The 26,275-nt window shown below is 39.1% G+C and overlaps 1 protein-coding gene across 2 annotated transcripts in view; it reads left to right on the plus strand.

Moving 5' to 3' along the window:
- The window catches only part of LOC149244313 (diacylglycerol kinase 3-like), a 266,156-nt gene extending 240,787 nt beyond the window's left edge, over positions 1-25,369 (plus strand). For both annotated transcript variants that reach the window (XM_089374800.1, XM_089374801.1), the window contains exons 11-12: positions 24,264-24,380; positions 24,547-25,369. In XM_089374800.1, coding sequence (XP_089230926.1) covers positions 24,264-24,380; positions 24,547-24,705 — 276 coding nt within the window. In that variant the 3' untranslated portion in view covers positions 24,706-25,369. The remainder of the gene's footprint in view (positions 1-24,263; positions 24,381-24,546) is intronic.
- Positions 25,370-26,275: the final 906 nt, after the last annotated feature.

Here is a 26,275-nt window from a genome sequence, read left to right on the forward strand (position 1 = left end):
TATTCGCTCACCCAATCAATGCGACTAAGACATACTTGCTCACTTGCTTGATGCCTCTTCCACTCGCCCTCCATGTCTATGTATATGCGACTTAGGTCGTGGGGAGGGGGCTTGGTGTAACCCAGTCGACCCACCCAATCCTCCTTAGCATATTTTAACACGTCGGCTCCAAGTGTGGGTTTAAGTGGCGCACCCAGCTTGTAGCTCCTAGATCGCCCCCTATATAACCAAGTTGACTCGTGCCTTCCAACACTTAGTCAAATTTCATGTTGTCACCCCTCAACTCGTTTGTTAAAGGCGTTCGCCCCGGCTCGTCGGTTAAACGCGCCCTTCATGACTCGTCGGTTATGTGTGCCCTCCTAACTCTTCGGTTAAAGGCATTCACCCTGGCTTGTCTGTTAAACACGTCCCTCATGACTTGTTGGTTATGTGTGCCCCTCATGACTCGTCGGTTATGTGTGCCCCTCATGACTCGTCGGTTATGTATGCTCGCCCAACTCGTCGGTTAAACGCGCCTTGACGACTCGTCCACCAATTCGTCGATTAAACGTGCCCCTGCGACTTGTCTGCCAACTCGTGGGTTAAACGCACCTGTCATGCGCGCTCGACTCGCCCAAGTGTGATGATGACTCGGAGGCGTGACAATGTGGCTCGTAGAAGCCACATGGTTGTTTGTGCACACTGTAGATTTTAACAATTTTGAAACCTAAGAGGATAGAGGGGTTGTTACATTTATTGTTAGCTTTCTCTGGAGAAGTGGTTTACCTTGTGTAATTTTTAGGAAGGCAGTAAAAGTTTGTTGAAGCTTCTAAATCAAGCCATTTCTAGAGAACCACATTTTTTCTTTCTTGACTACAGTTGAAAGATTTCTTAGGTCATGGACATTATGATAAGATAGTTTTATTAATATATGACTAAAGGCCACAAATAGGTGAATTGGAGAGTTATGTATAGTTGTGTAGGATACAAAGTGGGAGTGTGAAAGGCCACTTCTATAAAGGCATGATAAAAGGATATCTACACTATGCTAGATAAGATCTATAATCTAATATAATGGAACAAATAACCAGAGTGGTAACACGGATACATGCAAGTACAACTATGAACCCAATAAGAAAACCTCTGGTTACAGGATGATGTCTCACCCAAGGATGTTGATCAACAACCCTCGATACTCTCTCTCCTAACATATGGGGTAGATGGGGAGTTCATGATAGGAAATGGGGTCTGAGATATATCCTTTTGTCCAAATTATGTAACACAGTGCCTAGATCAGGAGGAAGTCCTTTTTATGGTGTTATTTGAGTTGTACTGGGATCCGAAGAAACACTCTAATAAGGGCCATGCTGGCTAAACATGAATTGTTGAATTTTCTACAAGATGAATAGTAGAAACTAATTTTATAATCTGATAATTACTTCCTAATGATCTTTAACAATTTATCTTTCAGGCCACTAATATCATTGAGCAATTATACACAAAATCTCAAGAGTAATGTAGTGAAAAACAGTAGAATCATAAAGAGACGTCCATGCAATGTACTCTTGTAATATCCCCAATTTTGTGAGCATGGGAGCCACTAAGAAATTTTGCCTAATTTTAGTAATATTAATTAAAATGGGGCAAATATTATTGGAGAAAGGTGGCTAGTATTATTTTATTGAAGAATAGCAGATATGATTATATTATTAATAAATGGCAACAAAAGTAGCTTAGTGGAAAATGCCCTGCACCAATAAAATAATTTTTAGAAAAGAGTCTAGAGGTATGAGGAAAAATTATAAAAGGAGGATGGACTCATTTTGTGGATTATCTTTCTGGCTATTACACTTCATATTTCATATTCTCTTGGAGTTGTTTAGCACAAGGGCCAGACTGTTGTTTAGCACCAGGAATTCCAAGCGTAATTCCACCCTCATTTCGGAGAACTTCGAGTGTCTCCCTAGTGAGGTAATTTGGGAGTCCAATTCATGGCTTCCCTTGAGCTTTATTGCAAGTGTTTAGCCAGCTATGTGCATTTCCTAGGCACAAAAGGATTTTGTGGAGCATCTTGATTATGAGTATCAGATACTAGTCTATTGGCTGCGTTCAGGGGGTAGCCATTTGGCACATGTGGTTTCTAGTGGTCATCAGTATTACGCAGTGGCAGACACAAGGCAGTTTAGGATGCATTAGATTAGTTCATGATATATGGAGCCTATATTTTGAATTCATGCAAGGACTAGAGATGAGACACGGATGGATTCCAACACTTGTCAAAGACGCCGCAACAGGTCTGGCTATGGGATCCACATATTCAGTTGGCTGATAGATCACTCTATCTTGTGATGAGCAAAGTCATGGAAGAGACTGATCTAGCTCACTCTTGGGTTGGCACATGGGGGTTCACAAAGGCCTTCATTGTATGGCGAGGAAGACCTTCACTATTGCTGCACAGGTTCAAAGTTAGCTTTGGATGGGTAGGCTTTGGCATCATGGAGATGCCTGGGCAGGATGTATTTGGCCTTTATCAGTGTTTCACCATTGGGTTCTAGGAGAGGAGGATATGGTATGCGCACGATGGGCAGTCAGTTGTAATCAGAGTGGCGCAACGTCGACATGGTGGCAACTTTTTGAGATTGGCATGGGACCCTAGTATTAAGGGATTCATTTACGATAGATGGTGTTCAGGGTGACTCGGTGGCACATTTGGGACCGCGGTACTATTAGCAGTGGCAGTTTGGGTCAATATAGAGAGGGAGTGCTTCTTAGAGGCATTGCTTGGGGACAAACAATTTTTGGTAGGGAGGACTGTAATATCCCCACTTTTGTGAGCATGGGAGCCACTAAGGAATTTTGCCCAATTTTAGTAATATTAATCAAAAAAGGGAAAATATTATTGGAGAAAGGTGGCTAATATTATTTTATTGAAGAATAATGGAAAATTGTTAATTTATCAAATGGCGGGAAAAGTAACTTAGTGGAAAATGGCACCCACCAATAAAATAATATTAAAAAAAGAGTCTAGAGGCACGGGGAGAAATTATAAAAGGAAGATGGACTCATTTTTTGGATTATCTTTTTGGCTATTACAATTCATATTTCACCTTCTCTTGGAGTTGTTTAGCATAAGGCCTAGAGTGTTGTTTAGCACCAGGAATTCCACCCTTATTTTGGAGAACTTCGAGCATCTCCCTAGTGAGGTAATTTGTGAGTCCAATTCAGGGCTTCCCTTGAGCTTTATTGCAGGAGTTTGGTGAGCTATGCACATTTCCTAGGCGCAGAAGGATTTTGTGGAGCATTATTTGTAGCAACAACAGTGGGTTAGAGGATTCAGGTTTTTGCAGAGAGATTTTCCCTCATTGGAGTTGGAGTTTGGTGGCATTTTTGCAAGGCAGAGTTTGAGGAGATATTTGGGCCGAGTTTATCTATTTTTGTTGTGCACAAAGCTCATTGGCTGAAGCTTGTGTAGGAGAGAGGAGCAACAAATTCTGGAGAGATTGGGGCTGGAGAGAAAGCCTATTTTTATAAGAGAATTTGTGTTTGGGTGGGTATTGAACAACTATATGGAGCATATTTGAGCTGACATTTTCAACAGGTGCGCAGAGTCTACTTGGCAGAGCCATTCACGCTTTTTAAGGCCATCTGGGTTAGTCGGATTTGGGCCAAACCCTTTATGGGTTTTGTTGAGATTGGTGTGTAGAGGTCGAGATTAATTTTTTAGAATTTTTTTAGTGATATATAGGGCATAAACCCAATAGGGTGTATAGCTAGCCAGAGAGCCATTTACACCCCTTTTGGAGGGATTCTTCATCATTTGGATTTAGCCCAAACCATTTCTTGGCTTTTTTGGGTTTCGAGAGAAGAGTTCAGAGCATTCCGAGGAGTATTCAACCCTAAGGTCCTCATCCTCACAGCAGAGACACTAGAGTTGTGCATGCCATGGGGGTGTAAGCATCTACACCATGTGGGGAAAGTTGACAGAATCAGGGCACTAGATCTCCTCAAAAGGAGCAAACATGAGGTAGAGGACATGTAGGAGTGTGAGGAGCATGTAGATATACCCAATGAGATGCGGGTGTCACCCATGTTGGAGATACCCTTGCTAGCTCCAATTGACACCTTAGTGGAGAGAGTAGAGCATACACTTAGAGGACCATCTATTGAGGAGGTGCCACCCATGGATGAGGTGCCGACAGCTGATGAGGTACCTAGCACTATGACTGAGTTTTCAGACAATGGTCGCCCACACCAGATTGATGAGGTGCTTGGGGACATATCCACTGTTGACAAGGTGTTAGAAGACACAGAGGGTCCAGAGCTGTGATAGAGTGTACAGATGGTGGTCGCCCACAACAGTTTCATCAATTCCAGACCAACCTTCTAGCAATTGAAAAAGGAGGACACAACAGTACGAGACCCCATTCTGCAGCAGAATGAGGAGCTGGAGGGCATGAGAGCGGTTTGTGATGAGTGAGCGCCCAAACTGACTGACGTTGGGGAATGGTTGGATTCCCTAATGGTATAGCTAGAGTGCACGTTGGAGCGTAGGAGCAACTCTCTTCAGACATACATAGATGGGGCTTGTAGCACTAATAGGTTGCCCCTACACGTTGGAGAGGGAGAGGCAAAGTCACATTGACAAATTTTACATGTTGGCCAGGATGGTGAGATGAGGCGATATGATTTGCGCAAGGTGCAACATTCACAAGATGGAGGGCTTTTTCTATGTACAAGAGTTCGTGCATTCGATTCCTCTCTTAGGGTTGTGTTGTGCCCAACAACAAGCCCCCTTATTTAGTTTTATCACTAATACTAAATAAGTGGGGACCCTTATTCAAAAATTTAAAAAATCGATTAATGCTTGTATTTCCTTTTTCAATAAAACTTACTATCATAAACTTAAGAGAATACCCTCGAAAAATCTAAAAAGACTTAAGTTTTATGACAAGTTGGAATAAAATCACTCCTTAAAGTGCGTCGCATCGCAAAAAGGGTAATGGATGCCTTCCTAAAAGCAGAATTCTAAGATTGCGAAATCGCGATGCAAAATCACGTATCAAAAAACCGTCATCACATCGCATGCCTCAAACATCACTTATGCTGAAATGCCTTAAACCACTGATATGCGATGGCGCATCTCGCAAATCGCATTTTGCAGAAAACACATTGATGGATGATTACCACACGCAACGGATTTGCGATATTGCGATTTGCGATATTGCAAAATCGCCTTATCGCTGATCTTCAGGGCTCGTTGTTCAAAAAATCTTTTTCCATAAACCGAGGCCCGGTTATGCGCGTTAATGTTAATCAATGAGTTAGTTGGCAATCATTAATGAAATATGGTTTTGATCTTATCGAAAAGTCATTTCACGTAAGGTGGTATATTTTATATGTTGTCCACATTTAAAGCTTTCCAATCACCTTTTTCTTATCATTATTCTCACCTCATTTGTGAACTGCAAGAGCGAAGAGCAGAGAAGTATACATAGCAGTGTTCAGGATATTATGGGAAAGAAGGGTAAAGCTCCGAGTTCTGAAGATAAAGAAATGACGCCCTTGTACACAGACACCACCTGTAACAAAGATGTCGATATTACTACTTGGGAAGGCATGTATAGTCTACTCGAGGAAGAAAATCCCCAGTTAATGGAGGTTACAACTACAGAAGGCTCAAGAAAGGGCAGAGTCAATCAAAAGGTTAACCAAGTTAAATTGGGATTCTTACTGGGCGTACTTGGTAAAACCACACAGCCAGTGCATGACTCTCAAATGTATCATCAATTCTGTCGAGAAGATGGCGCCAGCACTTGCCGATTCCGTTTTCGCAAGACAGCTAAAATCGGAAGTCGGCCAACCAACTCTCCTCAAGCAAATGTTGAACGCTTGCGATTACAAGGAACAGATACATAAATAGTTAGTTGTTAGTTTTAGTTTTAGATTCAGTTTTAGTTTTAATTTTGCTTTATTTTTTCCTGAAATGAGGACGGTCATTTAAACTGCATCCTACTTTTTTGTAATAAATTATTTTTAGATTTAGTTAGTAGTATTTAAACCTTTCTCATGCATTTAGAGAAGAGTCCTGAAATTTGTCAAAAACTTGTCCTTAGAACATGCACTTTTGCACCCTCCGAGGAGATTTGATGAATGAATGGAACATGATTTATTGATATCTGCGTTTAATATCTACCACTGATGTTGCACTTTTGTACTCTTAGTGGATGTTGGATTAAGAAGAGATAAATCATTATTGCTGGAGCTCATGAGTAGAACTAGTTATAAATGGTACTTTTATCTCTTAACAAATTCTGCTTATGTGTTAAGGTGATATTCATGTTCAGTTATTTATATATGAATGCGTGAATGCTTGAGTTATCATTTGGCACTTTTGTACAGTGATAGATATTTATTTATGTTTAATATATGAGTAGCTTATTATGCAATATGTTTTTCACAACTGTTTCGTCTAACTCTTTATATGAAATGGTTTATCTTTATTGAATTCTTTTCTCATAGCAGTTGAATCATCTTTATTACCAACTGTTATCTAAAATCATTTTAGATCGCATAACGGAAAGATTACATCCCGGGTTAGTTTAGAATTAGATATTTTTGTTTATTAGAATACAATTACATGTTGTTAGGTTAGATTTAGAATAAAAGCATTTTACTTAGGAACTATTAGAAAGGAAATATCAATTCTCAACACACACACACACATATTGGGAAACTGGTCCCATATCCCCAGTCGGACCCACTATACCAAACGGAAAAGGAGCTGCTAACCAAGGTCCGGACTGGGTGGGTATCCCCCTTGTTGTAGACCCGATTTTCGAAGCTTCAACAGGTTGGATGGCAAGAGATTTTGAGTTGGTACTTGATGGAGTGGGTTAGATGTCGGGATATATCTATGGCCATTGTTCTGCAAGGGTTGTGTGTTGCCAGAGTGGCTCCAGGGCCAGACTATTACTATGATCCAGGTGGGATCCCCATCACATCAGGGATTTCGTCGGTGATAGTAGCAACTTTTTATGGATCCAGTGCCTGAGCACATACACTTTAATATTTCCACCAGAGTTCTAGACAACCCTATTGGCATGATGGATTGATAGGGGAGCAGGAAGATTCTGTGAGTTTCCATGGCAGGCTGGTCGGACATGGGGTTGTAGGAGGATTAACACACTCCAGCAGGGGCTGATAAGAGGATGTGGCATAAGTCAGCCGCCAAATAGAGCGTTGTATGGGGATGAGGATTTTCCATAGATATGTGGGGCGCAGAGGTCACAGAGCAACGACATCTTAGTGACATCGCCATTGGTACTTAGGGAGGTTTTCCTGTTAGATCTCTCTGAGAGGATCAGGAAGGGAGGTCCACTCATCCAAGGTGATGAAGTTGTGGTAGTGGAGATGGTGACCCTGACAGGGTGTGGAATGATGCTTATGGACTTTGTCTTAGACCTTGATATCCAAGGGTGTATAGGGTTATTCAACGGTACACAGTAGTATGTAGAGGATCATGGAAGTGTGTGTTGGAAAATCAAAGTAATTATATTAGGGTATGATTCTTCTTTCTTTATAATTACTTGTTAGTGTGTTGGCTTCTTTTACTTCTTTATTATCTTATATTTCATCAAGCAATTACCATATTATCTGTGTATGAAGATCACAAAACAAGAGACACAAGATATAGGTACATGCCAAGGCAAAACCCCTCTCAAGGGGAAAACCCAGTCAAGATAATTCTTTCTTTCAATAATATTCTTTGGGACTCTTCACCCTAGACCAAGATTAGACCTTCCCTCCACACGAAGCCAGCACCCCAAAATTTCGACCTCTTCCCAGCAACTTGACTATGCAACAATTTACGGCAACATGCAACTTCTAACAACAGTGAAACTTGGAAGACTTTAATCTCCCAATCTAGGACAAGAAATAGAGAGAGAGTGACACCAAAATTTTTATTTTCCTTGTCTCCTTAGACTTCCCCAAACTTGCATTCATTTTGTCTTCCCGGCAACAGACTTTGCACCTTTTCCCAACTAAAAGAGAACTTTGCACTTTAGCCCAACAACAAGAGATTTTCGTCACTTCTTCCCAGCGACAAGAGAATTCGAACTTTTGTGTGAGAATGATGCTCCAAATGAATTCAATGAGCTTCCTTTTATAGGCTCCTTGTGAGGTCGAATAGGGTCCTTAGGCCAACTTGATCTTCTCTTTGGCCGACATGGTGTGGAGGTTACATAATTCATATTTGACTCGATACTTAACCTTTTTACATGATTCAAAAGCCCAAGAAAGGTCTATTTAAATGTACAATAACTCTATAGACTCATAATAAATCCTAGAAGTCCTCAATGGGGATTTTGACCTAAGACATGGTAACCCAAGCATGAAACCCATGGTTTAATAAATCACAATAATAATAGTAAAAAATAATTTCTTTATTCTTTTGACAAGTACAATACATGATGACATGAATACATTATTGAAGATCGAACATAGTTACATTTTTTAACACTCCCTCTTAACTAGGGAGGTATTCATAATGTACAAATACAATGGAAGATCTCAAACTATATGAACCATGAAGAATTTTAGGCACTATAATGCCATGGACTAGATTCCTGACCAGGGCAATCTATTCAAACAGTCACTCAAGAGTTTAGGCACCACAATGCCATGGACTAGATTCCTGACCAGGGAATCTATCCAGGTGGGACTAAGATGTACTCAAGCTTTCAACCCCTTTAGGTACCCTCAGGCTTACTTGCTAACCATCAACCCAAATGTGTATCCAAAACAGAGCTCAGTGACCAACAACATCTTTTCAACTTTGGGACATAGAGATCAACACAAAGTGTCAACCAGAGGTCTTTCCAGGCAATGTTTCACTCACAAAGCCTCAACACCCCTTGATCCAGCAGATCAAGAATGGCCAATCTCTCCCAATCAAACTGATTGGTAACCAGCATGCTATCAAATGTTTCGATAGATTTCCCTATACAAACACAACCCCAATTAATAATATACTTTCACATGTATATTATCAAATACAAACCTCCGGGGTCTACCAGACAACTTGATGTTGCTTCTTATCTTTCATAGTAGGACTATCAACCGAATCTTTGATAGAAGATTCCTCAATCATACACTTTTCCTTCCTACTTCTCATCCAGCAACATATCCTCCGAAATACATTCTTTCAATCAAAACCAAGCTATGCCCTCTCTCTCAACTAGAAAGCATCTCACTATTCAAACTCCCTCTTAATCTCAGGAAGTTCTCTTCTATTCATGCTTTCTCAGGGAGATCAACTTCTTCTTTTTGACATCAGAGAATCCTTCGTGGCTTCCAACCATTTCATCAGAGTTATCATCATCCTCATCATGTTTATCACATCAACGAGCATGTTCACCAAGTTGAAGATAGTGTACTTGCACATATTTAAATAGCAAGTACAAATCTATAGAATCATGATGTTAGCCATATTGGAATCACAGAGGCATTTCTTCTTTATACATATCAGATACCCAAACTTAATTACAACCAAGAGACATATACTCTTCAACATCTTGTTAGGGACTTTTGTCACACACCCTAGACTACTATAGAACACTTCTCATTACATCTAGGGTTTCGATGTTTCTTTCAAAGGTATGACATACCTTCCTTTAGCATATAGCAAACCCTAGAAACAACTCACACAAATATAGATCTACAAAGCATCTAACAACCTTTGAAACTACATATGTTAGACTTCTCACTAGAGATTCATACAAAACCTAGAGTCAATCACAGTCAATCACAACCTGACCAACTTCCATGAGATTTAGTTCCAACCCTAGATTTTCAATCAACCATCAATCAGTCACTAATATGACCATCTACCACTAGGGTTAATTGCAAACCCTAGATTTCCGATCAATCATTAATCTCAACCAAAGAAATTCAAATTTCAACAATCGTTCACAAATCTCGGATTATCATATAGTCATCATATATCAAAGATTTCTACTTTGACTAAGGTTTAACTCCAAAATCCTAGAATTCCAATTTCACAATCTTACACATATCTCAAATCATCATATTTCAAAGATTTTACTTTGACTAAGGTTCAATTCCAAAACCCTAGAGTACCATATTCACATACTCAACAATCATTAAATACATAGATCCCAGATTGTTACATTACACACATTAGACAATGTCACCACTAGGATTTAACTGCAAAACCCTAGATTTTCATTTTCAACAATCATTTGAATAGACTTCATATTGTTATATCACACATACTAGACGGTTTAACTTCACTAGGGTTTAACTATAAAACCCTAGATTTCCAAATATCATCATCCTAGAATCGCAGACAAGGACTTCCCTTAAATTCTAAAACTTATGACCATCAAAGACTAGGTCAACACATATATCTAGGAATTCATAAGCAAACATAAGTATATCATATGTCCAACAACATTAATACACCTGACCTAGACCAAGCTAATGTTTCCACCAAAAGGACATATCTATATATGCCTAGATTTCATCATCATGCAAATACATTTCATATCATGTGCTAGTCAAACCCATCTTCATATCAATATCAAATGAGAGTTAGACACACACATACCAAGGAAATCACTTCTAAGATAATATAAGGGTCTTGCTCACACATTCTACCAAACCCTAATGAGCTAGGGTTTCAATGTAGAAACATAACAAACCCAACATTACCAAAACTTCAAAGGTTCGAGATTTTAGACCTTATCATTTCACCCTAACAAGTTTGGTTTTCCTGATCATACCAAAATCCCAAATATGACATTATCAGACTTCAAATAGCATTTCACAATATCCCTAAGCAATTTAGGGTTTCAAACATTCACATTAGCATACCCTTCAGTTAGGGTTTTCCAGAACCTGTCTAGGGTTCTACAAAATTTCAGAATATGAGAGAGGGTGGGTAGATTTATCAAAAGATGAATCACCCAAAAACAAGAATCATTATGATCCAATATAGCTAAACATAACAATGTTAGTAATAGACTGTCAAATGAATAATCCTTTCAATATAAAGAAATCAATGTATTTAAAGCATACCTTTGTTCCTTGACCTGCCTTGTCTTGACAGGTTCTCCTTCATACTTCTTGAGAATATAGCAGATGTCTTATGGAACATGAATATATGTTGGACTTCCAAAGATTTGGAGGCGATCCACACCCGGATTCTTTCCTGTAAATACTTCTTCGGGTGATTATTATCAAGACTCTTATGAGGACTCCTATTTTGAATGTATACGATTGTCAGCGCTGCTTCTTCCCATAAGAACTTCGATAGATCTTGATCAAGGAGCATAGTTCGAATGCCTTCTTCAATTGACCTATTCTTCCTTTCGGCCAATCCATTTTGTTCGGGATAATAGGGAACAATGAGCTCCCTCTTAATATCAACTTCCTTACACTATGTAATCAATTCCTTAGAAGTGTATATCCCAACATTGTCAGACCTCAAAGCTTTTTTTATCTTTCTTTTAGTTAGGGTTTCCACTTCAGCCCTAAACTCCTTGAACTTATCAAATACTTCATCTTTGTCTTGAGGAGGTAGAGCCATGTCTTTCTAGAATGGTCATCAATGAATGTTACATAGTAGAGATGACCTCCAAGTGATTTGTCAGACATGGGCCCACACACATTAGAATGGATGAGATCTAATATCTCTTTAGACCTAGTTTCACTAGTTTCAAAAACTCCAATAACCCTAGCATTATCAATACTAGAGTCTTTTTCCCAAACCAATACTTTTCCATCAACAAAAACAATTCTTTCCTTTTTATCTTCTAAACAATAAAAAGCAAATTCTTTTTCAAACATGGAACATACAGAATGCAGCTTGAATCCATTATCCGGCTTCAACAATGTTGATCCCTTGACTCTAACAGCATAGTCACTAGTAAGAGAACCTGTAAGAGCCAATAATCCTTGACTCTTGACCTTGTTGAACAAGTAGTAGATGACCTTCTTGATCCAACTTCCAGTAAAGTTGAAACCTATTTTTATGTAGAGGGAGAATCCATGCCAACAAAGTGATCTTCGACTCTTCCTGACCTTAGCTCTAAAACCATGTTCGAAAATCGAAGTAATTATATTAGGCTTTGATTCTCCTTTCTTGATAATTACTTGTAAGTGTGTTGGCTTCTTTTGCTTCTTTATTATCTTATATTTCATCAAGCAATTACCATATTATGTGTGTATGAAGATCACAAAACAAGACACAAGATATAGGCACATGCTAAGGCAAAACCCCCCTCGAGGGGAAAACCTAGTCAAGATAATTCTTCCTTTCAATAGTATTCCTTGGGACTCTTCACCCTAGACCAGACCAGACTCTTCTTTTATGCCGACATGGTGTGGAGGTTACATAATTCATATTTGACTCAATACTTAACCTTTTTACATGAGTCAAAACCCCAAGAAGGGTCTCTTTAAATGTACAATAACTTTGTAGACTCAGAATAAATCCTAGAAGTCCTCAATGGGACTTTGACCTAAGACATGGTGACCCAAGGATCAAACCCATGCTTTAATAAGTCACAATAATAATAATAATAATTCTTTTCTTTATTCTTTTGACAAGTACATTACATGATGACTCTAGTACATTATTGAAGACGAAACATAGTTACATTTTCTAACAGTGTGCAGTGGTGTGCAGGGTTGCACCATGGTGTAGGAGGAGCAATTGACATCACAGTGCATTTCCTCATAAAGTGAAAGACACATCAATACAAGAGGGATGCCAGTTGATCTGGGATGATGTAGCAACATGTAGTAGGGTTTGGCGGTGCACAGAGATGTGTGATTAGGTGTAGTTGTATGCCATGGGACACAAGGATACATGGTTATATGCAGTAGTTTGCGGCACTGCACTGTGGACTGAGGGAGTGCTACTAGCAAGGAGATTCCTTGATGAGGATGTTAGACATGCCCAGGTTGTGAGAGCGGATCGGTCGCGCGACGGGTCAAGAGCGCCGACACAAGTTCTTAATCATATCCATTAAAACTCACGCATCTTCCACTCGTTGGCAACACATGTTGTTGAGGGGAGCCTTGTTGTGTTCGATCTTGAGCCACAATATGGATAGCAGGACTTGGGGATTTTCCCTGAGACGACGCTATGAGATCTAGTGCCTTAGGGGCACGATAGATATTCTCCAGTGGAGGAGCAGGGTTGGTGCGCGTGTTAACAACCACGAGCTAGGGGATGAGGTGATTTTCTGCAAGGGTGGTATAGCGTTCATCATTGAGCCTGCACCTAGAGAGCTGGTCACAGGGGAGACATGTGCCGCAATTTCCACAGGGCATGTTGGGATCCTATGTGAGCAGAGAATACCATGCATGACTTGTTGAAGAAAATGTAACTAGGTTCGGTTTGCATTATGACTTGTAATTATAATTTTATGTAAAGAAGAATCAAATGAATTTATTATTCCTTGCATCATGGGTTTCATGAGCAAGATGTGTTTACCATAGGTCAAAGACTTCTTCTTGATGTCTTTAGGATTTATTGTCTTGTCATAAATATTCTAGAAGTCAAAGTCAAAGTCTACGCTCCAAAACAATTGTCACTATCCCTCTTGCAGTCGGCTAAAATATAGACAGTGATCTCCTCAAGGTAATGTCGGCCTAATATGATAATGCTAGTCACTATATATATGGAGTGACTTCACCTCACAATCATCAAGGAATCTCAGACTTCTCTGATTAATACAACGAAGAAGGAAGAATGCATTACAAGAAGCAAGAAGGTGATACATGTCTTAAGAAGTTTTCAGGTGAAGTTTGTCCTATCTCTATCATCTCAGTGAAGGTTTGAAGATTCAAGATTGATATAAGAGAGTGTCACAACAGTATAGTGATACTCTCATCGTTGAACTGTAAAAGCCGAGGAAGAAGAGAATACTAGAAGCCGAGGACTGTACCTAGACAGCGAAGGAAAAAGGAGACCGAGGTCTGAAGTAACACAATGATATAACAGTGCGAAGGAAGAGTTCTGAAGCAACACAGTGCGAAAATAGAAGTCTGTAACTTGAAGGCCAAAGACTGTAAGGGATAGTGACAAGTATCTTGGAGGTAATCTTGAGTCAAACACTTTTGTCAAGGGTCTTGGTATTCATCAATTGGAATCTCTATAAGAAGAATTTTGAGCAGGTTTTCCTCTCCAAGAGGGAGAGGTTTTGGCCCTGGCAGAAAGCCAACATCTTGTGTTCTTGTCTCTTTGTTTTTGGTAGCAGTTTGATGAAGTAAACACACACACTAATAAAGACGAAGAAGATCAAGCTAAGATAAATTGTAAAAGCACTTCACAAATTGTTATCAAGCCTAGAAGAATCCTACTAATACTAATTGCCCTAGATTCTTCAACACGACTGAAGCAATTTACCAGTGGGTGTCTGGGCTCCAGACATTGTATTGGCACATTATCGAGAGGGCATATGGAAGATTTAGTGGTGATGGCAGGGGCAGGATGGATCCACATATGTTGAGTCAATTGCGAGTATCAGATACTCATCCATTAGTTGCATTCAGAGGGTAGCTATTTGGAAAATGTGATTTCTAATGATCATCAGTACTATGCAGTAGCAGGCTCATGGGAGTTTAGCATGCATTAGATTAGTTCATGATATATGGAGCTTGTACATTGATTGCATGCAAGGACTAGAGATGCAATATAGACGGATTCCAACACTTGTCAGAGCTATGCCGCAACAGGTTTTGCTATGGGATCCAGGTATTCAGTTGGTTGATAGATCACTCTATCTTGTGATGAGCAGAGTCATGGTAGAGAGTGATCTAGTTCACTCTTGGGTTGACACATGGGGGTTCTTGGATGCCTTCATCGTATGGTGAGGTAGGCTTTCACTGTTGCTACACAAGTTTGGAGTTAGCTTTGGATGGGTAGGATTTGGCATCATGGAGATGCTTGGGTAGGATATATTTGGCCTTTATCAGTGTTTCACCATCGAGTTCTTGGAGAGGAGGATACGACATGCACACGATGGGCAATCAGTGGTGATTAGAGTTGCGTAGTGTCGACATGGTGGCATCTTTTTGAGATTGGCATGGGACCCTGGTATCGAGGGATTCATTTATGACAAGATGGTGCACAGAATCAGGGTGACTCAATGGCACATTTGGGACCCTAGTATTGTTAGTAGTGACAGTTTGGGTTAATAGAGAGAGGGAATGCTTGTTCGAGCATTGCTTGAGGACAAGCAATTTTTGGCGGGGATGATTGTAATATCCCCAATTTTGTGAGCATGGGAGTCACTAAGAAATTTTGCTCAATTTTAGTAATATTAATTAAAAAGGGGCCAATATTTTTGGAAAAAGGTGGCTAGTATATTATTTTATTGAAGAATAACTGAAAATTATTATTATATTAAATGGCGACAAAAGTAATTTAGTAGAAAATGGCCTCCACCAATAAAATAATATTATAAAAGGAGGATGGACTCATTTTGTGGATTATCTTTTTGGTTATTACACTTCATATTTCATCTTCTCTTGGAGTTGTTTAGAACAAGGGTCAGAGTTTTGTTTAGCACCAGGAATTCCAAGTGGAATTCCACCCTCATTTTGGAGAACGTTATGTGTTTCCCTAGTGAGATAATTTGGGAGTCCAATTCAGGGCTTCCCTTGAGCTTTATCGCAGGAGTTTGGCTAGCTATGCGCATTTCCTGGACACAGAAGGATTTTGTGGAGTATTATTTGCAGCAACAACAGTGGCTTTTGCAGAGAGATTTTCCCTCATTGGAGCTGGAGTTTGGTGGCATTTTTGCAAGGCAGAGTTTGAGGAGATATTTGGGTCGATTTTATCTATTTTTGTTGTGTGCAGAGCTCATTCGCTGAAGCTCGCACGGGAGAGAGCAGCAAATTCTGGAGATATTGGGGCTGGAAAAAAAGCCTATTTTAGAGGAGAATTTGTGGAGTTTGGGTGGCTATTCAACAACTATTTGGAGCAGATTTGAGGGGAGCATTTTCAGCAATGCGTAGAGTCTATCGGGCAGAGCCATTCGCACTTTTTGGGGCCATCTGGGTCAGTCGGATTTGAGCCAAACCCTTTCTGGGTTTTGTCGGGATTTTCGTGTAGAGGCCGGGATTAATTTTTCAGAATTTTCTAAGCGATATATAGGGCATAAACCCAATAGAGAGTATAGCCAGCCAAAGAGCCATTTGCACCACTTTTGGAGGGCTTCTTCATCGTTTGGATTCAGCCCAAATCTTTATGGGTTTTTCTGGGTTTTGGGAGAGGAGTTCATAGCTAAATTTTCAGAGCATTCCAAGGAGTATTCTGGATAGTAGTCAGTAGCAGTTTATTTCTGGATAGTGTGCAAATCACTTTGAGACCATTTCTACAACTTGGGTTCGGGCCATTTATTTGGGTTCTGCTTAGCTTGCATAGCAAGACCAGGTTCCAAAATTTCAGCTCATTTTATGTACTTTCTTTTCATAAAATTAATAAAATGGCTTAGATTGTGTTGTTGGACACTTTGGTGTTTAATTGTTGTGTATGAGTTCCAGTTTATTTATTGTTCCTAGTCCATTGCTCAATATTAGCTGTTAAATTCCAGTTAGGAACATTACAACTCTCCTCCATTGATTTTCCTTCCTGTCAAGTTCTCCACTTGCGTTTGGAATTTTGGGAACTTGCTGAAGACTTCATCCTTGGTCTTCATAAAGTAGATCCAAGTCTTTCGAGAAAAATCATCAATAAATGTTACGTACTATAAGTAGCCACCCAAGGAAGTTTCAGTCATAGGTCCGCATATATCTGAATGTACTAGATCCAAGATCCCCTTGGATCTACTATCAGTTCCCAGAAAAGATCCTTTGGTATTTTTACCAAGTGCACAATCTTTGCAGATGCCATTATGCTCAATCTGAAGTTCGGGAAGACCTATAACCATCATTCTTAATGCTGGTAGAGCCTTGTAGTGTAAGTGAGCAAATCTTCTATAGCTCACATAGACAGATACTATCATGGATCAATGCTTAGGCTGGCCGTTCTATCAATCTATATTGTCCTCCTCGAACACCAATCACTTTTTCAGATTCTGTGTTTGAATTCTTAGGCCATATAGGAACTTGTCCATCCAAGGATGCAACTTTATAGCCTTTATCTTCCAACGCTGAAATGGAGAACAGATTTTTCTTCGGACCTGGTACAAATAAAACTTGTTTCATGTGTAAAGAGTTTCCAGACTCCATCTGAAACGTAGCTGATCCAAATCTCTTTACTGTATACTTTGCATTGTCTCCAAGTTCCACTTGTAATGCTGAATCTCTTTCGGTCAAATCTATGAGAGTTTGTTAAAAACTAGTCATGTGCTTAGAGGCACCACTAACTACTAACCAGACATTACTGCTATATACAATAGTGCCTGAAAGAGCAGAAACAAAGATTGTTTCAACTCTTTCAGGCACCATTACAACTAAGTTGGCCTAAGAGACAAATGTTCAACAACATGACTATTTTTATCTACTGAAACAAAGCTTGTGGGACACATATTTGAGCCATGTTGCAATGGATTAAATCAGGTGACATGACAACGAAGGCCTTTTTCAAAGCCCTCAATGAAGGAGACGATGAAATGTATGAAAGTTCTCGAAACGCTTAAGGATCTTATGACAGAACAATAAGATATTGAAAAAGAATTTTTCAACCACTATAAGATAGTTTGTCAATATCGAGTGTCAACGGAAGAGTGAAGGGTGTACATGCAGACATGCATAAATGTAGCCCCCCATTCTGTTTCAAGAACATCAAAGACAATGTGATTTGGAGTTGACTTTTGACAAGTTTATAACAATCTTTAAGGATATGGTTAATGCCAAGTTGGACATGCCACATGTGATTTTTCTGTACCTGACTTGTCACAAGTGTATAGGGGGACAATGTGCAGCGAGTCATTTGGGAGTTGCATAAGCAAATTGCTTATCAGGTTCATTCCAAAGCTTGGGACTCTCAGATGATTACCAATTGGTGCTCAATCACATTCCTTGATGTTTCGTATAAAATTTTAGCCAAGGCTCTGATACTACCACTGAAAATTATAAAGTTTGAACAGAAAGTCTTCATCAAAGGCTACTATATTCTAGATAGTATCGTTGTGGTCTGTGAAAAGATGGGATGGGAAGAAAGCCTTGGACTCGATGCCATGTTCATTATAGTTGTTTTTAAGAAGGTATATGACAGAGTGGAATGACTTTTCATCATCGCCGTGCTGAAGTTTGGGCCTGGGCCTTTCTTCATTAATGTTGTGGAAACCCTGTTTGTTAATGTGTAGTGTGCATGTCTATTAACTAGGCTAGATCTGAAGAAACTGGCCTCTTCAGGCTAATTAGACTGGTTTGCAGTTGCACCCTGGCAGTGGATCTTGATGCTGTCTGTAGAAATGTTAGGATATCATCTTCAAAATAGAATGGGCCAGTGACTTATGAAGGGCATTGTTTTATCAAGTCATGATGGTGCCCAACTGGTGAATGGCCACTTGGCTGATTACTACTTCCTCACTTTGTTATAGGAGAAGGAAACCCTCTTTAATTCAATGGATTGTCTACAGAGATTTTGTGAAGCCTCAGGATATGAGATCCAAATGGTTAGTATCCAAAGCTTTTGAATGAGTTAGAAGCAGTGTTGTGAAAAGCGCGATTAAATCACGCTTTTTTCCCGCGCCGATTTAATCGCGCTTTTTACACGAAAAAAAATCGGCTTTTTTTTGCCGCTTTTTTCAAAAGAACGGGGTTGCCGGGACAGCACGATTTTATAAAATTTTTTTTGGTTTTTCATTTGGTCATTTGAGTTTTTTCATGCAATTTTTTTTGAAAGAAACAAATAATTTTTGAGTGGGGAAGCTTAATGATCAAGTCTAGGCCCTAGTATGGATATGTTATTCATGGTAATGTTAAATTCTTAAAGTAAAAGTGGCATTCTCCTTAATCTTCATTTTCATCCTTTTACTTAAATTTTTAACATTACCATGAAATGACTCAGGATGTTTGAGAGTGGTTCCAGCCTCATTGGATTTCATATGGAGAAAGTTAAATCTTTCAGGATTGGGAGATTGTAATGTTTCCAGGTGACACCACCGGCTCGGGCTACCCCTGCCACCAGTAGAGGACGTGGTCTACCTCCTATAGCTCCTACTTCTAGTTCTTCAGCTTTTAGAGCACATCAGACTCCACTGCCATCTCCACCAGCATAGGCACCAGCATCTACATCTAGAGGGAAAGGGAAAGCTGTGGCATTTTCTCGCAAGAGGGGTAGAGGAAATCAATAGGATTAGACCTCATTTTATTGTATATGACATTATGACATGATGAGATACATTATCATATTTTTTGTTGATATTTTGACGCTGAGTTGGGACTCAGGAGTCAGGACTTACTATTCAGGACATGATTCAATGTTATGTGTGATTTTAGCGCTAGAAATGATATTAAACATCTTATATATTAGTTTTTTTATCATATTTATGTGTCAATGTATTTATTTTATGTTGTAGATGGTTTAGATATTAAAAAATTTGAAAAAAAAATGAAAAAAAAAAAAAAGAATATTTTTGTACCAAACGATTTTTTCCCGCTTTTTCCGATTTTTTCCCAATTTTTCCGATTCGTTCCCCGCGCCGATTTAATCCCGCTCGCGCTTTTCACAACATTGGTTAGAAGGATGCCCCTGAGTGGCCAGCGGGCCAAGAGCTGACCTGGATTCAACCTGGTCAAGTTTTTAAATTCTTAGGGAATTCCTTTTTCTTTCATTCGCTCTCCAAAGAATTGTGGGACCAGTGTTGCCGGGCAGCGCTCCCCCCCCCGCTCCCATTCCCAATCCACGCTCCGGGCGGGAGCGGGTCAGGAGTGCAGTCCCGATAAAAAAAATTGCGCTCCCTGCCAATTTAGGGAGCGACATCAGGAGCGTCACTCCCGAGCGTTAAATATTCGCTCCGGGAACGAATCGACCGACGCCGGGAGCGATCCGGGCGGAAAAAAAGTCATGCACGCAAAAAAATTTCCAATTTAAAAAAAAAAATGTTTTAAAAGCTCAATGGGGCAAACAAACATTTCATTATCACTTGAATGAGAGCAAGAGAAAGGAGAGCAAGAGTAAAGGAGCGAGGAAAAGCGAGGAGCAAGTGCTGAGGAACGAGGAGCAAGCCTGCAGAGAGGTAAGTAACTTAGTAATTTAGTTAGTTTAGTTAGTTTAATTTAGTTAGGTAGTAATTTAGGTAGTTTAATTTAGTTTATTAATTATATTTAGTAAAAAAATTATGAATCTAAATTAAATTAATAGATTAAAATTATTAAATTAATTAATCTAAATAAATTAAATTAATTTGCAAATTCAAAAGCCTACAAATATCAAACATCATGGACCTAGCTATATTTTCGGGATTTTCCTCTTCTTGGTCCCTTTTATGGTTATTATGGTGCTGGAGAGTAGGAAACGGAGGGGCCAAAATGAAGAGGGGGATGAAGAAGCTGGAGAAAGTGGATTTGATGAAAACTCTGGTGAGGAGTTGGAGGAGGGTGAACATGACTCTCAAAAAACTAAACAAGACCAAACCCCATTGTGGAAATATGTTAACAGGCCCGAAGCAGGGAAAGGGGGTGGAACCACTAAATTTCATTGCCCCCATTGCAACAATGATTACACAGGTTCATACACCCGTGCCAGAAAACACCTCTGCGGGAAAAGGCCATGGGATGGAGACAAACAAATAGAAATCAAAACTTGTCCAGCGGTGTCTGCAACGGATAGAGCCAAATACATAAGGGAAGAGGAGGAGGCCCAATACAAATCAAAAAAATCAAGGGGTTTCTTTGGACCAAACTCACAATCACAAGCATAAAGAATTCCTTCAACATCCTCCTAAGGCAGTGGATATGGAGGCACAGGGTCATCAGGTTTAAGGCGTAGAACCATATCAGATTTCCTTGATGAGGGGTGTAGGAATGATGTGGATTCAAAGGTTTACAGGTTTCTCTATGCATGTGGGATACCATTCAATGTTCTTCGCTCACCTTATTGGCACGAAATGGTTTCTGCCATAAATGATGCCCCTAAAGGATACAAGAGCCTTGGGTATGACAAGGCAAGAACCGTTGGACTTGATCATGAAAAAGCAAAAATATCACATTCTTTGAATAGAATGACAAGTTCTTGGACTGACCATGGGGTGTCCATTGTATCTGATGGATGGACAAATGTAAAAGGAAAGCCATTGATAAGTGTTCTTGTTGTGTCTGTTAGTGATGCCATCTTTCTAACTACACATGATTACTCAGACAAGTTCAGGACCGGCATCAACATTGCAGAAGCATTATTTGAAACAATTGACCGTATTGGGCCATACAATGTCATCCAAGTCATCATTGATAATGCTCCTAATTGTAAGGCAGCGGGAGCAATTATTGAGGATAAATACCCCAACATATTTTGGTCTGGATGTTTGGTTCACACATTGAACCTTCTGATGCATGATGTTGTCAAGAACAAAAATGCACAATACCAATGGATTGGTGATTTGTACAAGAAAGGCAATCAAATGATAAAATTTATTACAAATCATAGCAATACACATGGCCTTTTCCGCAATCGCTCGAGATTGGAGTTGTTGAAGATTGCGAAGACCAAATTTGATAGCTATTACCTCACCTTCAAGTGCCTTTTGAAGGTAAGAGAGTCATTGGCTAGCATGGTATCAAGTCCACATTGGCAGGTATTAAAGGAAAGGGCTACAAATGCAGCTGACAAGCAAGGTTTTGAATTGGTGGAGGAGGCCGCTCTTGATGGTCAGTTTTGGACAAGTGTGAGGCAAGTGTTGGATTTCACCAAGCCCATTTATCACATGAGTCGGTTTGCAGATACAGACAAACTAGTGATTAGCGAGGTGTATGAGCAGATGGATACCATGTTGGGGCAAATAAAAGATATTGTTCATAATAGAGATTCCAACTTGTACAAAATGATTCACAATTTTGTGTGTACAATGGAATAAACTTAATCTTCCACTACATTGCTTGGCGTATATCCTTACGCCAAAATACTACTCTACATCTTGGTTGGGCCAACCTGCACCAGGGGGTGGGATTAGGACCAAACCCCATTTAGATGCAGAGGTAACTAGTGGATATTTGCAAGCATTGGAAAAGTTGATACCTGATAGGGAGGAATGTGCAGCTGTGCGCCTTGAAATAGGCAAATACTTCAGTGGCACTGGTTTGTTTGGTACCTTCCATGCAATGGAAGACAGAGACAGATTTTATGCTCTCACATGGTGGGAAACATATGGCGGCCATGGACTTTTGCCAAAATTGGCAAAAAAAAATTCTATCACAGGTTGTGAATACTTCTTCTGCAGAGAGGTGTTGGAGCACCTACAGCTTCATACACAATGTGAAAAGAAACAGACTCAATGAAAATCGAGCATAAAGCTTGGTTTATGTGCACTACAACTTGAGGTTGTTGAGTCATTACTGTGATCGGGCTTATGAGGATCCCACATATAGAATTTGGGACAATCACCCAAAGGATGACAATTTGGAGGATGGTATAGTGCATCTTGAAGAACTGGAAGAGGAACTTATAAGGGATGAAAATGAAGCAGCTGCAGCTGCAGCAGCCATGCCACCTCCACCTCCACCATCTAGTAGCAGCGCTCGAGGTCCGAGTCTTGTTCCTTTGCTGTCGCCACCTCCATCTACACCCTCGCGTGGAGGGCATGTGCCTTCTAGTTTTGGTCGTCGGTCTGTGCGGGAGACTCCTAGAAGACCACCACGACCTGCTTATACTCCTAGAGACTCTCGTGGCAAGGGCCACATGTAGATTTACAGTTTACTTGTCTTTTCTAGTTTCTATTAGTTTTCATAATTGTTGAGTTTTGGGTCCTTGACTCTTGACTCTTGACTCTTTCATATCATAATGATATTTTTTGTAAACAATATATGACTGTGACAATGAAAATTTGAAGTTTGAAGTTGGCAATTATAACTCATTGGTAATGATTGTGAATTATGAATATGATGCTTCGTGAAAGACTAAAGTTGTTTCATTTCATTTCATTATTCATGTTTCATTTTATAACATTTCATTTCATGTTAACAGTTAGAAGTTAGGACTTAGAAATATCTAAGATATTACTTCTTGTAATGGTTAACCATTAAACTTAGCTTACAAGTACAACTTTGGTGATCAATGATGATAAATGTTATATATTGAATTTTCAATTTTGAAAGCTTGAAGTTGAAACTTTAAGATTGAATTTGATGAATCATGATTCACGAGACTCATTATGTTGCAGTTGTAATATGTATTTTACTAACTTGTGGACATGGTTGATGAAGATTATAATTTCTAGAATCTAGATGATTGATGTGATATGGTTCAATGATCAATCTATGTTTTTTTTATGTTTTTTATATCTAATTCATCATTCTACATGTTTTTGTTGACATATATGTATCAAAAATTAAAAAATATAAAATATATATATATATATATATTTATTTTTAAATCACTCTCGGATTCATTCCCAAACCGGGAACTTCTGAAAATGGTCGCTCCCGCTCCCAAGTAACACTGGGACGCTGTGCTACAAAGAGTGGCTAGGAAAATTGATAGGGGAATTACAAAACCTAATGTCTCAAACCTGCACTAAAGTGTTGAGCACCATGCATGTATACTACTTTTCATGACTGGTTCACTCTGCTAGAGCCTATCATCGTTTAGAAAAGATGCTTAGGAACATCTTATGGTCTAAATCTAACAGAGAATAGAGTTTCTACCTGCAGGAAGGAAGAGACCCATTGCCCTAAATGGGTTGTCAGCCAAGTGGAAGGGCATAAGGCCCAGAAAACTCTCTTGAAGAATTTTATCATTTCTGGGCCCCACCTTACGCTGAAGTGTTGAGAGCAACTTAAACCTGCAGACCCATTTGATTACCCACACTGATGTCATCATCAAAGGATCCCCCAAATCTCACCCCCGTCACCTGGTCCCCAAACCTTCGTGTAACATACAAATTTCTCAAAGGAATCTTTATTCTCGTGTCCCGACTCCCATTCAGAGATGCTCTTTTGTGAAGGTTTCGATGTGTAATACTCGTGTGTTGTTTCTCTATTTAACTTCATGTCTTTATGCATTTAATCTTTATTCTGGTGTGCACCCACAATACTGTTGAAGCTCAAGGGAATGATTCTAATGGTCTTTTTTGTGCATTTCACAGAGAGGTTTTGTTGAAGCACACCCTGATGATGGATTGCTTGAAATCTTTGGACTAAAGGAGGGGTGGCATTCATCGTTTGTCATGATTGATCTTATATCAGCAAAGCATCTTGCTCAGGTCTCTGCTTCAGTTTTTATCCATTTTCTTGATACTATACTCTTTATCTCTTCCATAGTGTGAGTGTCATCTCATAAAATTTTCTGGAGGCTTATTTAAATAATTCAGCGAGGACCTGCCATACCTATATTTCAAATGAATCTGTTTGACGGTTTATATAATGCAGGCAGCCGCTTTCAAATTAGAATTGAGGGGTGGGCGGAGGAAGCGAGCTTACTTGCAGATGGATGGTGAGCCCTGGCAGCATCCACTTAGCGAGCACGATTCGACAATGATTGAGATAACAAGGGTTCCTTTCCAATCCCGCATGATCAGTGGAGAATGAAGAACTTTTGGATTATCTCGTATTCAGCTTCAGAGTGTCCGAGTTGGGATGACTGAGCATGTACATCTATAAATTCCACTTGTGAATATCAGTGCTACTTGTGGCTTTTGCGTATTCAAAATCTATTTGTCTAATCTTCCAATGAAACTCTTCCATTTTTTTGTAATTAAAGCAATTTGACATTGTTGCACCTGCCAAGTGAGCCGAGGATATGTTCACAGTACGAATAAATGTGTCGGTAAGAAATTGTAGAAAGGTGATTCCTTTCAAGAGCACTGTAATGTAGTCCTATATTTCAGTTTTGATGTCCTTTTGTCACACTGGTTTAGGTTAATGGTATTTATATACCGATCCACCTTTACCCATGTTAAACGTATAAACAATAATAGCTGGAAATATTTAAGCATTGTCTGTGTGCTTCTCCTCGTACTGCTGCTTAGAGTATAGTTAACACGTATTTATAGGGCTGCCAAGAGATTCACAGGTTTGGCCTTGCAAATGTATCGAGCATTTTAGTTGTAGGCGAACTTATTTTCCTTCAAATTAAGTAATTTCAATTTACAAGGCTGCCAAGAGTTTTACAGGTTTGGCCTCGCAAATGTATGAAGCATGTTAACTGAATAATGTTAATTTGATATGGCAATTAATTATTGCTTTTAGCTTATGGTATAGCATGTCAGTCATGGGTTAGTGTGTGGGATATATACAATCAGGTGAAAACACCTTCAATTAAGTACATAAGATAGAATGCTTCTATGACATCAAGGGATTGCTTTATCAAATAGCCCGTAGAGGTACCATTTAGAAGAGTGTGGGTATAACAAAATCAGTGAACATATAATGATTATTGCTCGTGAACTTACTGTGGATGCTAGCTCACAATGCTTTTATTAAATCATGTGATGTCATTTTAAAAAGTTAGTAGAGATTAGTATTAAGGGAATGAAATGAAATTATTTTTATATTTCACTCTAACAAACATATTATAACATGGAACAATAGCAAATTGGTGTGTTTAGATTGCAGTTATATTATGTAAACATTCAATGTGATGTTAAATTTGATTAGAATATATTAATAACTAAAAGTAATATTAATTATTAATGATTAAATTAACTGTTATAATAATCATGGTATTTATATTTAGGGGTTAGGTATTTATATTCCATTTAAAATTAATAAAAGTATTAAACAACTATTTTTTTTTAAATATTTTTTTCATAAATTTAATGCATTGTAATGATTTGATTAGTTTATGTTAGGCTAAGGAATAACTTCCAAAACTTTGACATTGGTATTAATGAGAAATACTTATATAACATAAAAGTATGACCTATTCAATTCATTTTTCAAGGTCAATTCCTGTTCTAATTGTTCATATTTCCTCGAGGATTAGGTGTAAAACATAAGTACTTTAAAACTCTTTTCATAGCAAAGTGATGTCTTTCACTAGGCTTTTGTATAAACTTAGAAATGATTCCAACAACAAATGAAATATTTGGTCAAGTAGTGGTGAGGTAGATAAGATTTTTCATAAGTTGTCTATACTTAGTTGCATCTTTAAATTCAT

Source organism: Pinus tabuliformis, chromosome 8 (assembly GCF_031772625.1).
Source record: "Pinus tabuliformis cultivar Carrire ecotype Pingquan chromosome 8, CPIR1, whole genome shotgun sequence".
In the NCBI taxonomy this organism is placed as follows: Eukaryota; Viridiplantae; Streptophyta; class Pinopsida; order Pinales; family Pinaceae; genus Pinus; species Pinus tabuliformis.